At 62.0% G+C, this 15,265-nt stretch overlaps 1 protein-coding gene across 4 annotated transcripts; it reads left to right on the top strand.

The window, feature by feature from the left end:
* Positions 1-809: 809 nt before the first annotated feature.
* SOHLH1 (spermatogenesis and oogenesis specific basic helix-loop-helix 1) lies at positions 810-5,382 on the top strand. Of its 4 annotated transcripts, XM_025475732.3 has the most exons (8): positions 810-925; positions 1,197-1,325; positions 1,794-1,941; positions 2,355-2,476; positions 2,563-2,654; positions 3,790-3,979; positions 4,413-4,501; positions 4,985-5,381. In XM_025475732.3, the coding sequence occupies exons 1-8, from the start codon at positions 885-887 to the stop codon at positions 5,200-5,202; spliced, it is 1,029 nt and encodes a 342-aa protein (XP_025331517.1). In that variant the 5' UTR covers positions 810-884; the 3' UTR covers positions 5,203-5,381. The 4 variants fall into 4 exon arrangements, with proteins under 4 accessions (XP_025331517.1, XP_025331518.1, XP_025331515.1 ...); XM_025475733.3 differs by lacking the exon at positions 1,197-1,325 and having other exon boundaries at positions 813-925; positions 4,985-5,380; XM_025475730.3 differs by having other exon boundaries at positions 847-1,325; positions 4,985-5,382.
* Positions 5,383-15,265: the final 9,883 nt, after the last annotated feature.

Below are 15,265 nucleotides of genomic sequence, written 5' to 3' on the forward strand. Positions count from 1 at the left end.
GCCCACCCGTCCCTGGAGGTCAGCCCCAGGAGGGCACGGGCACCTATAACGGCCCGAGACCCGCGCGACCCTGGGGAGCGAGCTGAGAGGGTGGCGAGAATCGGGGGCCCAGGGCAGGCGGGGGCACGGCGCGGGCAGGGAAGCCGGTGTGCAGAGGCGCAGGGGGAGCTGTGGGCATGCCCCTGGCTCCTGGGTGGAGCGCGGGGGAGAGGACATGCTTCCGGGGCCAGGTGCAGGTGCGCTGCAGATGCTGGCCCCAGGGGCAGGTGGGTGTCCTCCACAGACCTGGGTCAGGGAAGGTCTCGGCCCGCCTTCCCGCTCTCCCCTGGGACCCCCGCGCTGGGTTCCTGGCCAAACAATGTTCCAGAAACTCCCATCTAATCCTTTCCCACAGCTCAGGGAACACCTAACTGCTCCGCCAAGGGAGCCCTACCTGTGGCCTGACACCTGGCCCACGTGCCCGCGCAGGCAGGAGCCTGGGCTCCTATGTGTGCTGCTTGAGGGTTCCAGAAAACCGCCACTCTCCTCTCCCGCTCGTTCCCTTCCCAAAGTTAACCTTTAGGACCTTTACTTTCGTGCCCCCTCCCTAGGGGGCGGCGCCTAGGGAGGCCACACCTAGAGGAGCGGCGACCCCCAAGAAGGGGACCCCCGGGAAGAGGAGGGAGGAGGACCCAGGCGGTCGTGGCTGCTTCATAGCAACTTATCCAGGGAGACACCTGGGGCCCCGGGGCCGGTGGGGGCGGGGCGGGGCACGTGCTGGGCGGGGCGGGGCACATGTGCGGGGCGGAGCCAGCGGCAGAGACGCGTGCGCACGAGTGTGGGGCGGCACGTGGGGCGGCACGTGGGGGTCCTGGGCGTGTGCTTGCGTCTCTGCAGCTGCGCTCATGGCGTTCCGGAGCTCTGAGGCTGGCGTTGTGGGGTGCAGGTGAGGGCCTGGGGTGCCGGGTCAGGTGGAAGGCCTCTGCCTGGGGTGTGTGTGGGTCCCCAGTCCTAACAGTGACCTGCAGGGCCTCAGCCGGCATGACCCTTTGGGGTAGGGCGCCTGCAGCAGGGCCTTTGGGGGAGGGCGGGCCCAGCAGGACCAGGTCCAGCACCCCGCCCCGGGGCCCCTCAGAGACGTCATGTCCATGGGGACCCCGGGGGGCCCGGCTTGTTTCCCGAGTTGACAGAGCGCGTTGCTCTGTCTCTGCTGGCAGCGGGCCTTCCCCGCCCAGCGCCCAGGGCTGCAGCGAGGAGCGAGGCCAGGGCTCCGGCCGGGTCAAGGCGGCCCCCGAGCGGCCAGGCCCTGGCCTCCCGCGGAATGTGCTCAGCGAGAGGGAGCGCAGGTGGGTGGCCCTGGAGGCCCGAGGGCATCTCTGGCTTGCAGGGGAGCTGCTGGGGGGCGGGGGAGGGGGGCGCGAGGCTATCAGATGGAGGCTGGGACCAGGGGCTGTAGGCAGCTGGGGCAGGGGGCGAGGTTGCCCTGTGGCCAGGGGACAATTAGTTCCTCCTGGGCTGAGCCAGAACGCCCACCTCTGTAGCCCTCCTGACCAGCTGAAGGTTGTGCCTTTGGGGTCTCTAGTGGGGTGGGGTGGGGTGGGGGCATCCAGGGCAGGGCTGGCCACTGCTGCACAAACGTAAGGGTAACCTGTGGCGGGTGACCCTGAAGGGCTCATATTGTTTGGAGAGCTAACTAGCAGGTTTGTTCTACTTGAGGAGGCCCTGGGGGCGGCTCTGAGGGGTGTTCTGGCGTCTGGGGTCCTCCCCCCTGGTCCAGGCCATGTGGACTGACAGACACGGCTGTTTGCAAGCAGGAAGCGCATCTCCGTGAGCTGTGAGCGCCTGCGGGCTCTGCTGCCCCGGTTTGATGGCCGGCGGGAGGACATGGCCTCGGTCCTGGAGATGTCCGTGCAGTTCCTGCGGCTCGTGGGCACCCTGCTGCCGGGCCAGGAGCAGCACACCGTGAGTGGTGTTTGTGCTGCCGGTCCCTGCTCTGCTGGGGGGCAGCTCACCCCCTGAGGGGCAGCCCTGACTTCCCTGCAGTCCTGAGGTCCTGGTCTCCCCTCTGCGTGTGGTGCTGCCAGGGGAACTGTGATCTTGGCTGGCAATCCTCCATTTGTGGTGGTTCCCCCTGTCAGCAGGTGGCCTCCCCAAGTGAGGCAGGAGCCCCGGGAAACAAGTCTGGTCTCCATGTCAGTCCCTTACAGCCCTGTCGTCCGTGCTCTGCTTTTCTAGCCCAGGATCTGCACTTGAGCTGAGCCCCTGCCACCCTAGTAGGGCAGCGGGTGACAGACCACAGCCCACCCTACTCTTCTCAGGTGTCGGATGATTAAGTATAATGATCTGTTACCCATTACACTTGTATTCGTTTTTAGGTTTTTGCTTCTTCCAAGGAGCCGTGGCACAAGTGGCAGAAGGACGTCACACAACTGGCTATGTTGGGTCCAGCTGCAGCAGTGGCACCAGACTGTGGCTTGGAAGCGTGTGGCCTGACCATGTTAGTGTTCCTTGTGTAGCTGGGCACTCTTGAGGACTGCAGACACAGACCCTTCAGGGCTCCCCATCTGTCTTTGTGTCACCTAGGCCACAGGCTCCTCCAAACTGTGCCACTGCAGGAGTGGGTGAAGCCCCATTGGGGGTGGCCGAGGTGCTGGATGGGCCACCAGCCCTCCCTGGTAAGCAAGAGTGGGTACCGGTGCCTGTGAGGTTGGTGTCCTTGCCAGAGGGGAGACAGACAGGCGCTGCAGGACGGCCTTGGGTCTGACCCTGGGAGTGGCGGAGTGTGTTCCCCAATGGGGGTGGAACCCGTACTGTTGGCGTTCTCATCGTGACAAACCTGTGTGTTGGGGTGTAGCTCAGGGACCCTGCGCTGCCCTCAGCTGTGGTGAAAACAGGTTAATGGGAGCTATGGGGGGCAGGGGTGCAGGCTGAGCTGCCCTGGCTTCTCTGCTGCAGGTGGTGGGTTGTTCTTGGGGCATCCTTGTCCCATTCTCTGCTGGGGAGCAGGGTCCAAGCTGCTGCTCCCCCAGGACGACTCCTCGGGTCTCCTTCACCTTGGACCTCTCGGGGTCCCTGGGTCCTGCAGGAAGCACGTCCCGTCCTCCTCGTCCCTGTTGTGCTCACTGTCCTGAGCAGCCCCCGCCTGGCCTGCCCTTCTCAGGCATCCTCCTGCTCCTTTGTCCTGTAATTGAGTGAGTCACAGACTCTGCACAGGGAGGGCTTTTGTTCTCTGGTACTGTGCCAGCCAAGCCCGCGGGGCACCTCTGATGGTTGTGCCTCCCTTGTGCCGGACCCCGGATCCTAGCTATTTGTCACTCTGTGGGCACGACTGGCGGTGCTGGCATTCAGGCCTCATGCATGTGACTGCTGTGCCGCAGTGTCTGAGCACCACAGGAACCAAGGATGTGCCTGCTGATTGCCTGAATGTGCCCACGGAGGAGCAGCGGGGGCTTGCTGTCCCCAGGGCTGGCGGCGGAGCTGGGGCCTCCAGGGACCTTTGGCAGCCACGGGCAGGGCAGGAGAGTGCAGAGGTCATGGGGCAGGGAGTTAGGTCTGAGGGCGGAGGCCGGGGTAGGGACGAGGGCAGATGGGTAGGGTCCCGGATCAGAGCTCCAGGGGCTGACTGAGGCCAGGTGGGTATCTGCTTCAAGAAGCCTGACTGGCCCTGGGCGTTCGTGTCCGGGTCATCTGTCTGTGTGCTGCCCCGAGCTCTCTCATCCCTGCTCCGGGCACCACATGGGTGTGGGGGTCTCCAGAGGAGGGCTGCTCCCCACGTGGGGAAGGCTCCCCTGCATCTCACTTCTGTCGTAGAGCCCTGCAGCCTGCTTTCCCAGCCCCCAGGCCCAAGTCCCTCCAAGGTCCTGAGGCCGCCCCCACCCTGGCCTGCCCACTCCTGGCAGCCATCCTCCCCCCTGGTGAGCGAAGAGGCTCAGAGCTGCCTGTGCCAGGCTGGGGAGCCCCCGGCAGAGGGGGCCAATTCCATCATGACGCTGGACCCCAGGTGGGTGCCCTGGTGGGCGTGTGCAGCAGCCCCGCACCCCCACCCCCCGGGAAGTCTGCACCCCTCCCTCACCATCTGTGCCTGGGCCGCAGCTGCCAGCCCAGACCGGTTCGAGCCAGACGCTGCCGTGTGGTTTTCTGACGCGTTTCTGAAAACGTTGTCGTGTTCTAGGCGGTCTGTGTTTCGGCTGGTAGTAAACGAGTTTGTGTTTTGTGAGCACGCACCAGCTGGGCCGTGGGAAGGGAGCGTGGCAGAGGTTGGAGGGAAACCAACAGAGGCAGCGTGGTGGGCCAGTCTGTCCTTGGCGGGAGGGCTCAGGGTCTGGTGGGGGGCACCCTGTTTGTTCATCCTGCACCTGAAGCCACCCTCGAGGGCCCGTACCTTCCTCCTGTGGTTTGAGGAGTGGGGTCGCCTGGGATCACCAAGGGTGAAGTTCTCTGCTCCCATCCAGGCCTGCAGCGGGATGTGATGTGGAAGACGGGATGTCCTTCTTGCTGAACGCCAGTCCTGACTGGTGGCTGGGTGAGCGGGGAGACGTGAGCGTTTTTCTTTGCTGTGGGACACTGAGATCTGGTGTCTGCGTCTGAGCTGATTTTTTTTGCTGGTGGTTGTCATCAGGGTGGGGGTGCAAGGTGACCTGTGTGCACGAGGAGCCACGTGTGAGCCTAGTGCGTGGAGCTGCTTATGTGTCTCCTGCTGTTCCAGGGCAGTGGGGAGTGGTGGGGGGGGTCTGTGTTGTTTCTTTAAACATCCCTTTGAGGACACCGGATCCGTGATGAATGGAATGTCTGAGATTTAGCATTGTGGGCAGTGGTTTTCTGTTGTGGTCGGATGGGCCCTCCTGGGTCTCCAGCAGGGCCACAGGTGTGGGCTCGCCTGCCTGTCATGGCCCTCAGGAGCCAAGTCGGACAGGACAGGACAGACAGGCAGAGGTGGGCCTCTTGTACCTTGACCCCGCCATGCCTGGCCCAGGTACCCAGGCTGACATGTTGCATCTGCTTCCAGGGTCTCTGGAGGGCAGAGGCGCCAGTGTCCCTTCTCGGAGCACAGCCAGGAGCAGTCTGCTGGACAGGGCAGAGCCCAGCTTCCTGACAGACCCCGAGCCCGGCTCCCAGGAGCTCCTGGGCGGCCCCCTGGAGCCGTGGGGCTCGGACGTGGGCTGCCCCAGCCTGGCCCTGCGGGAGGAGGTGGACAGCATCTTCCCTGACTTCTTTCCCTTCTAGGCCGGGGGGGCGGGGGACTGGGCCTGTGTTGCACACGTGTGTCACACACCCTGGTGGCTTATTTTGGGTTCGGGTGGCAGCTGTGCCCTGCTCCCGCATGGCTGGCGGGGTAACGGTGGTGGAGGCTGAGATTAAAGGCAGGCCGGTGCTCCTGCAGAAAGCAGAACTTCCGGAGCTTCTGTGTAATCAGTGCAATTCACTGGGCAGATGGCGCAGCTTCCGCTCAGAGTGCGGGCACTTGCCTGGGGTTTTGTCTCTGTGATGTTTTTGGCCTTGGGTGTCCGTAAATAGCTCCTCAGTCTGGGGAGGGCTCTGGGGCCGAGAGTTTTGGGTTCCTGGCCTGCTCCTCAGAGAGTCCGGCAGGGGACCCCACCTCTCCAGTGGCTGAGGCTGGTCTGAGCTGTGGAGCTGTGGAGCTGCCCTGGAGCGAGGCCCAGGAGGCTGCCCTGGATGGTCCTGGTGTCCTGCTGCAGCCGGGGAAGGGCAGGCCTCTCTGCCTTTGAGATGGGGTCCTCTGCACTTGTCACTCGGGGCGAGTGTGGGGGGGGCCTGTGGCAGAGGTCACCTGGCATCCACATCTGGAGTCTTCTCCTGGAGGGCACAGCCCAGTCCTAGCTGCTCCTGACTACTGGGATCTGGGGAAGGCCTGGGTTACTGGGAGGAGCATGCCAAGCCCCTGAGGTCGAGCGGGGCTGACCCTGCCCTGCATCCTACCATCTCTCAGCTCAGCCCCAGGCTGGCCAGGGCCTCACTACTCTGCTCCTGCTCGTTCCCTCCCAGAGATGCTGGGCTCCAGGCCTCTAGCGACCCTCCAGGCCAGCGAGTGCCTCAGGGTCCAGAGGGCTCTCTGCCCTCCAGGAGAGTAGGTTCTCCTGACTGTGAGTCCTGAGTCTCCTGCCCAGGCTGCCTGTCCCACACCTGAATGCATTTCCATTCCTGCAGCCGGAAAGTTCGATTCATTCTATGAGTCATTGCAAACAAAGGTGAGGAACAGCTGGCGTGGGCTGGAAGCACTGGCAGAGTGAGCCCTTCATGGAGCCTGGCGGGGGCTAGGGGGAGGGAGCCTGGGGGTGGCCAGGTGCCCATGGGGGCAGCGATCACCCCCGGACCATAGTCCTGAGGACCCTCGTGGTCCTCGTGTGCGTGCATTGCGGGCATCAGCACTGGCGTGTGCACGTGTGTGTGTGTGTGTGCTTCTCAAGCGTAGGCCGTGCCTCCTTTTGGTGGGGTGGGATGCTCGGGCACCCTACTGTCAGCCCAGCACCCTGGGCACAGCTGTGTCAGGGCTGAAGCAAATGCCTGGGTACTGCCGCTGTGAGGTTCAGGCTCACTGAGCCAGGAGGGAGACCCACGGTGGGACTGTGAGCCCCACCTGGGAGTAGGTGCATGGCTCTGTGGAAACGGCAGCTGATTTTGGCTAGGCTGACCTAGAACAGTCTTGCTTTTGGCCCCCAAAGCCCACGCTGACCTCAGGTCCGCACCCAGGGAGGGGAGATCAGGAGTCCCAGCTGAAGCCCCAGGCCCTGCCTTGGAAAGGGAGGGATGAGGCCCTGTCTCAGGCGACTGGCCTGCCTCACCTTGAGCCGGCAGAGGCAGGGGATGGGGGGCACCTGTAGGCAGTGTCAAGGGTGATCCCAGCCCGGTGGGAGGGGTGATGCCTGGAGCCGGCATTCACCCCCACCCTGCAGGCCGTGGGAGGGTGGGTGCAGTGACGCACAGGATGGGTGGCTGTAGGAGAGGGGCTGCTGCAGGTCCTGCTGGGGGCTTGGCTCGCGCTGGAAGGAGCCACGGAGTCAGGGAACAGCCGGCTCCCCCTTGTCCTCAGCAGCTCCTGTGAACCCGAATTCAGCTCTTGGTGGTGGTGATCGTGACCCCACATGCTCCAGGGTGGGTTTAGAAAGCCATGATGACTTCCGGCTTGTTCTGGGAGTTTGGCGGTGGATGGGGAGCTATAGCACAATTCTCTCCATCTCCAGAGGTGACCCACGTCTGTCCCCACAGCCCCTACCAGGAGGGCCTATTTGCCTAGAAACAGGACACAGAAGGGATGCGGACGCGGCCTGCAGGACCCGACACCCTCAGGGCACACTATCAGGCCCATGTGCCCCTCGGCCTGGGACATCTTGGAGGGACTGTGCCCCTGGCTGGGCCTTGCTGACAGCTGGTTGTTGGGCTGGGAGCTGACTGTTCGTTGCCCTCCTGGTGCCCCGCATCCCCACCTGCCGGCTTCCTCTCCGCTCCTGCCTCCCCACTGCTCCTCTTGCTCCTTGGACCTCATGGCCACCGTGGGTCACCGGGAGTTGAGGTCTGGGTTGAGGTGTTCAGTGCTGCTCAGTGACTTCTTTAGTCCTCTGACCATGTGATCCCTGTCCTGGGACACAGGGATCCAGGCTGGGCACTCTGCTGCTGGGGAGGAGGTGTTGTCCCAAGGCCCTTCCTCTGTCTCTAGGTCTGACCTCTTGGCGGGACAGCCGTGTCCTCCAGCTCTGTCCTAGGTGGCTGGCAAGTGAGAGGAAGTTCCGTGACCGTCGCTGGACTGACCAGGCCTCGGTGTGCCCCCGCAGTACAGACCTGAGGGAGCCAGAAACCTTAGTGTGGCTCCAACGCCAGTCTCAGTGACTGACAGCAAGGACACAAAGCAGACCCAGCTGCCCCCAGCCCATCACCTGGCACAGTGGGGTGCTCATGGCAGAAGGGGCCCCCAGGCCTGCTCATGGCCAGGGCAGTGGTTTTGAGGTCCCATGCTCCCTTGCTGAGAGGGTAGTAGGACAGATTCCTTCCCCTTTACTGCCCCCACTTCCCCTGGCGCCTGTGGGGCATTTGAGTTGTGGGGGCAGGATGCCCCCTGGAGGGTAGCAGGTGGCAGGGCTGAGGGCTCCAGGGTGAAAGCAGCTTGGTTGGCACGAGGAGGAGCGAGGAGACTGGGCACCCCAGACTGTGACCCAGTGTCATAGGGTGGGCCAGGGGTTGGTGCTGCCCCAGGATGAGGGCTGGTGGGACAGAGGTGGGATGTGGGAGTGCTGGGGGGTCTGGGGAGCCAGGAGAAGGAACTCATGTTGCCCCTGGAGAGGAGGAAGCCAGGGAGGGGCTGCTGAACTGCAGGTGACCTGAGAACCTGGGGCCACTGAGACCAACAACCGCCCTGAGCGGGGGTGGGGGTGGGGGGGCAGCTCCACTGTGGGTGTTGTTTGAAGAAATGAGCTGGGAGGGCTCTTGGGAGGTACAGGTGGGGAGGGGGGGCATCTGACAGAGGAGCTGGGGTGAGCACCTGAGAGGTAGGAGCAAGCCCCTGGGTGCTGGGGGTGGCCTGGGGGGTGGGTCCTAGGGCCTGGGTCCTAGGATCCTGACTGTAGGGGTGGGAGGTTCCCCCCTTCTGATGGGGACAGCGCAGCCACCTTCCCTGCATTCATGGCTGATGCCTGCTACACGGTATGGCCTGCCCTGAGAGATGCCCTTGAGGGACCTTTGGCCGCTGGTGGGAGCCCCCTGGTCTGGGACGGGTGGGCTTGGTGGGTCGCTCAGTGGTGGTCCTGAGGGATGACAGTCTTGTGCACTGGGATGGGGAGCCTCCATGCAGCTGGGCACCGGTGGAGGGGAGCCTGGGGGCTTAGGTGTGCCTCAGAAGGGGCCACAGACAGGCATCTGCCGGGCCTGCCAGCCCCATGACTGTCCCTGCCCTCATGGCCTCAGCCACCACCACTCAGCAGGGATACAAGTGTGTGTGGCCAGAAGGGGCTCCTAGGTCAGGTCCAGCTCAGAAGCAAAAGCCAGCCTAGCCTGGCTCTGCTGCTGCCTCTGCGCCTGTGAGACCTGCTTCTGGACCCACTGGCTGGCGAGCCCTGGACTTTGGGGACCAGGTGGCCCTGGGGCCTGGCCTCGCTGCCTGCCTGTGTGGTGTGTGGTCGTCACTTGGGACAACACCCTGGGGAATACCTGGCAGCTCCCCCCACAGTGTGGACCCATGTCCACAGTGGGCTGGCTCAGCCCCATCTCTCTGACGCCCTGGCCCCATGTGGTCACCCAGAGCACCCCCGCAGAGCACACTCAGTCTGGGGGGGCAATCACCAGGAGAGGCCTCCAGGGACGGGGGCTTCTGGGGGGATGGGAGCAGTTGAGCTGCCTCCTGGGTCCACTGAACTTTGGTCCATTGTCGGGGCAGAGTGTCCTGGATACTCCTGTGAGTGGAGAGGGGCAGGGGCTCAGGGGTGGGGACACATGGGGTAGATCCTGCACTGCCCTGGGCCCTGCCCCTGGGCTTGGGACTGGGGAGGTGTGTCGGTGGGCAGGACCAGACCCCCCATCTGCTCTGCCACACCCCTCCTCCAGGTGGACACCCATCTGTGTTCAGGGGACCCTGTGGACACCCCCACCTTGGGTCACACGCAGCAGAACCAGCAGCTCGAATCTCTCTGCCCTGTCAGCCACCGCTGCCCCCGTGGCTGGCATGATGGGGTGCTCGGCACCTGTGGAGCACCGTGTGCTCCTTACCACCCTGGCCTCGAAGGGCCCCCCTGCAGGGTCAGAGGTCACTCACCTGGGCCTAGCGGCCTACCTATTCTCGGTCACACAGGTGCGATCTGTGAGGAGGGATGCTGGTGGTTGAGTGGAGGTGTGAGCTGTGCCCTTCTGGCCCCAGGGCTGGAGTGAGGGGCCCACCTGTTCCGGTCAGGCTGATGGTGTTGGCCGGGCTGATCCTGTGGCTTTTGCAGTAATTCTTAAACCTCTGCATGACATCACAGCTCACAGGAGGGGTCCAACCTACAGGCAGAGCAACGCAGGCTGTCCCTCCAGCAGGTCATTTGGGACAATGGGCAGGGGGGTTCTGGGAGCTTGGAGACGGCTCTGGATTCTCAGGGTGCAGGCAGGCCGTGGGGGAAGGAGCTGCTGTGATCAGAGTGGAGGGGTGCCCGAGAGGGTCCCATGCCAGGCTGCAGAGGAGGCGGGGGCCCCACAGAGCTAGCTATACAGGGCACTCAGGTGGGGTCTGGCCGTTGCTGTTCCGGGTAGGATTTCTTTGTTCACCCCACGTCTGGAGGGAGGGACGGCCGGTGTCTGAGGAACACCTATAGGGGTCTCGTTCTTGGGCTTGTGTAAAGGCAAATGCTTGAGGGGTACCTGGGGAACATAAATGAAGGTGCACCCAAGCCACGAGCCCTGTGACCCTGGCCGGGAACCCACTGCTCACAAAACAGAAGCAAGTAGCTTTGGGCCAACAGTTCCTGCACGTTGGGGGCGGCTGTGGTGCCTGACTGCCTGGCTGGCCGGCCGCCCCTTGCTCCCTGAGCATCACTCTGCCCCCAGTTAGCGAGCCTGTGCCCCCAGGCCATCCCCATACTCTAAGAGCCAGAACTTTTGGCCTGCGTGCAGCCGATGGCTTCTAGCTGTTGGGACCTTGTGGGCCAGTGCAGGCCACTCCACCAGCCCTGAAGCCTGGGGGCCCAGCCCAGGGCTGTCTACTAAATCAGATCACCCTAACACTTGGTGCATGGCTGGATTGGATCCCCTGAAAGGAGCAGTCACGTCCCTGTCCCCAAAACTTGGGAACAGGACCTAGTTTGGAAGCAGGATCTTTGCAGGTGTGGAAAGGGTCTGAGGATAAGGTGGTTCAGAATGGACCCAAAAACCGGTGACAATGGTTCTTTTAAGGGGAAGGAAGGGAGGTTTGAGAACAGGAGAATCCTGCTGGGGATATAGGCAGGGCTTCGAGTGACACAGCCACAGTTCAGGATGCCGGGGGCCCAGGAGCTGGAAGGGACAGGGGAGTCTCCTCAGAGGTTCAGGGACGCTGGGCCCCTGCCAATGACACACTGGTTCTGACCTTCACCTCTGCAAACTCTGACCAGCCCTTGACCCTAGGCTCCTGTGAGGCCACCAACCTGGGTCCTTGATGCAAAAATCTTCTGGAGCTACTGTGCCCTAACCCTGCCACTCTACAGAGGGAGCCTACTTCTTACCCAGGGCTCTGTGGCGTCTGAGGCCAGCAGGGGGGTGTCACAGGTGGTGCACAGACCCTGTCTGTTACTTGCTTTTCTTATTTGTGCAAGACGGTGGCCCTGGTGGTCTCAGGGGAGCCGACACCTCTGCAGCATGGGACCTGCTGGCTAGACCGCCAGGCCTTTGCTTGGGTGGGAGTACCACCCCTTTGCTCAAGCAGGAGTTTTCTTAAGACTGTCCTTGCCATCCTTGATGCTACAGGAGGCGCAGAGAGCAGGGGGCTTACCCGAGCTACTGGCATGTGGGCAGGTCTCCCTTGTGGTCAAACACCTCATTACCTTCCTGGCCCTCGTGGCCCTGCGGCAGTCTGCAGTCTGCAGTCGGCAGTCGAGGTCCCTCTTGTCTCCTGCCGGCGGGAGGCAGGGGCACTTAAGGGGTTCACCACCACCCTCTTCTTCCCATGCCAGTTGCTGTGAGCACAGAAGATGGCGAAGCGATGGGGGCCCACGTCCTTCAGGAAGATCATGTTGTGGCCGGCATCCGTGGACCTGGGGGGCAGGGTGGGAGGCCTGCTGTCCCTTCACAGTCTTAGACACCTTCGTGCTCATGAGTGGTCAGGCCCCAGGAAGCGGCAGGACTGGGTGTGGGCTCCTCACCCCCTGCAGGCATGCACTGCTGGGGGTTCCCCAGGGGAGCTGAAGCCAGCTGGGAACACTCCTACGAGGCCACGTGCTGTCCCAACTCCCAGGGGCTCCCTGCCTGCAGGCTGCATGATGCCGACTGCTTGTACTCACGTGTCAGCGTATACTGAAATTTCCTTCTGTCTTACTTGCCGTTATTATGATTGGGACACACATGCCCTTTATCCTGGGAGAGGGTGACAAGATCCCTTGGGACCCAGCCCCCGGAGGAGGTGCTGTTGCCCGTGGAGTCCTTCAGTGGGACTGGGTGGGGCTTGGCCACGCTGGATGTCAGACATGTGTCCCGTCCCCAGGCAGCAAGCCCCAGCCCTGCCCTGTGTCACCAGGTCCCCCACGCCTTCTGGTGTCTGGGAGGTGGAGGCCGACCAGGGAGGGGGCCCAGGGTTCCCCTGCACCATGGCCCCGTCTGCATCCTCTTCCCAGATGTTCCTTCTGTGGATGTGGAACTCTATGGTCTGGAGGATTACATGGATTTTGTGGATGAAGAACATCATGTCCGAGTCCTCCTGTAGGAGCTCCAGGTCATCGGAAGCCTGTGCTGTCGAGAACCAGTTGCCGTTGACCTGCTGAGTGGAGGTGGTTGTGCTGTTGCAGGAGAGGGAGCAGTGGGGCTGGCGGGTGCCCTGACCTGTTCCCCTCCTGCTGCCCCCAGCTGCCACCTCCTCCCACCCACGCCTGCGGCTGGCTACCAGATTCTCATTGAAGTTCTGGGGGCCCTCGTACAGGGCCTGGGGGCCACTGAGCGGAGTTAGTATTGGCACCAGCAATGTGATGACATGGTGAGGCAGGGCTGCCGGGGGGGGGGGCGGGGTGACTGACGGCACTTCACGAAGGTGTCTGGAACCTGTGGCAGCCGCCCTTTTGTCCCCTACTGGGAGGGGGCTCCTGCCACATGGCTGGCCATCAGACACCAGAGCTTCCCTCCCACTTGCCAGTGACCCTCTATTTGTTGACACTACTGCCAACAATGGCCACTTGGCCATTTATCCCCCGGGCCCCTGCCTGGTCTGTGCTGGCGGTCAGGCTGTTTCCCAGAACAGCTGTGCCCCTGGGCTGCTTCCACGACCCACCTGTGTCCCCTAGTGCTGGCCTTGGGTCATGGAGTCACGGAGCTCCTCCTGACGTGGCAGCCCAGGGGGGCTGTGACATCTCCTTGTGACAGCCACCAATAGATTTGAGTGGCTTGGTCGTGCTGAGTCCCCATGCTGCCCCTGCCTCCCTGTGGTCTGTTCTCAGGACAGTGGTGCCACCTGGGTATCAGTCTGACAAGGATAGTTGCAAGGAAGGGAATGTTTCAAGTCACCCTCGGGAGTAAAGGTGCAGGACCCCACGCAGATGTAAAACGAGCCCAGCAGTATATGGAAAGGGTGACGTTATCGAGACTTTGCAGGGTTTGACCCAGAAACGCAGGGTTGGTTTAAGCCACAAGAACCAAGGTATTTCACGTTGAGGGTGGCAGAAAAAAATCAAACAAGCGTCATGTTAGTGGCAGGAAAGGCATCTGACGAGGTTCAGCGATATTCGTGATGGACACCCCTACCGCTGTTAGAGGAGCGAACCGGCAGGTTCCCACGACAGCCCTGCCTCACGGCGAAGCATAGAAAACCTCCCTGTTAGGACTGAGGACGCTGTGACCGCTGCTGTGGCTCGCGGCATGGGCCCCTTGGTAAGGGACGGAAGGAAGCACGACGAGGAGTGTTACTGAGGTCACGGGTAGATGTCACGGGTAGATGCGGGAAGAGCGCCTGAGATCCCTGGCAGGTAAGTCCATCACGGCGAGTTTAGGAAGGTGAGCAGCTGCGGGAGTGTGGGTGCAAACGGGACTGTTTCTGTGTGTGAGCAGTGCATAGGCAGAGTGCGAGGTTGAAGAGAATTTATCTGCAATTTGGAAAAATAAGTAACTGGAGAGAAATCCAACAAAAAAATTGTGCAGACCTTCTGCCCAGAAGGCTACCAACCGCTATTGAGGTGTTCAGATGAACTGGATACATTGCAAACCGCGTAGTGGGTTAGAAGTCTCGGTGCTGAAGGAATGTCTGCTCCCTCCTCAGCATCAGCAGGATCTTAGAATCCCAGCCAGTTGTGTACCATGCGGTCCCCACATGCTGAGCATTACAGTGGCTGCGATGCTCCCTCGGTTCAGTTGGGAGGGACTCACTCCTGCTGACTTGCATCCTTATTGCAAAGTTTTAGTGATGGAGCCAGTGCAAAGCAAAAGAAAGCAGACACATCCTTCCACGTGGGGACACTTTTTATAGTGAGGTGGTGCTGCAGAGAATTGGGGTAAAAGCATATTTGAGACTGGGCTGCTGGTTGCCATTTGGGACGAGAACGGGCCTGAGCCTACATCACACCTGCTCAAAGAGCAATCCCAGCAGTGTGCTGAGTGCTTGCCCGCCCCAGAGCTGGGTGGAAATCTGTGCCCAGGACCTCAGCCTGTGACCTCCTTTGAGGTTGGGTCTTTATGGGTTAATCAAGTTAGGAGGACAACACTGGGGTGGCCAACCCAGTGTGATCGATGTCTTTACAAAGAGGGGAGGTTTGGACACAGTCGCTTGGAAGATGGTGTGAGGACCACCACGGGATGGAAGATTGAGTAGAGGTTGGGGGATGCAGCCCGAAGCCCGACACGTGCAGGCAGCCCCAGAGCTGGAAAGAGCCAGAAGGAGCCTCCAGAGCCTCCCAGAGGGGATGCGGCCCTGTGACCGCGGACGGGGGCCTTCAGGCCTCAGAATAGGGAGAACACAGTTCTTGGCTGTTTTCTGCAGCCCTGTCCGTGGTTCCTTGTTATAGCTGCTGCAGGACACCTATATGGCAGGACGGGGGTCAAGTCCCAGCAGGAACAGGTGGCACAGCTGAAGGGGTGACTGCAGAGGCACGGAAGGTGTGGGAGAGTGAGGGGAGGTCAGGGCCAGGGCCCGAGGGAGGGCCAAGCGAGAAGCAGCCATGGAACTTGCCGTGGAGCTGCAGGCAGGGCGTCCGGGAGGGACGCTGCAGGGTAGGGTGAGAATGCCCCAGACTCTAGCTCCTGTCTCCCGTGGGGCCTCCCTTCCTTGGGTCTGTGGCTGCAGCTGTAGGGCTATGGTTGTGGGTGGAGAGCAGGTCTGCAGGAAGAAGAATAATGTCCCACATTGGGGGACTGTCCACCAGATGTGAAAGACAACACAGCCAAGTCTCTAAACCTGAGGAGGGCTGCAGAGCATATCCTACGGCCTCCAGGAAAGGAGCCTGCAGAGATGGAACAGAAGAGGCAGGATCCCTTAGCAAAAGGCCACCGAACTGGGTGGAAATGAAGACCCCTCATTCGTTGGAAGACAAGTGGGTGAAAAGTGCAGCCGCAGGATGACAAAGAAACTGTTCCTATTATCAGCCAAGGGCTTCTCTCCACAACATATAAAAAACACAAATCAATGAGAAAGCAGTGACAG

This window comes from Canis lupus, chromosome 9 (genome assembly GCF_003254725.2).
Source record: "Canis lupus dingo isolate Sandy chromosome 9, ASM325472v2, whole genome shotgun sequence".
Classification (NCBI taxonomy): domain Eukaryota; kingdom Metazoa; phylum Chordata; class Mammalia; order Carnivora; family Canidae; genus Canis; species Canis lupus.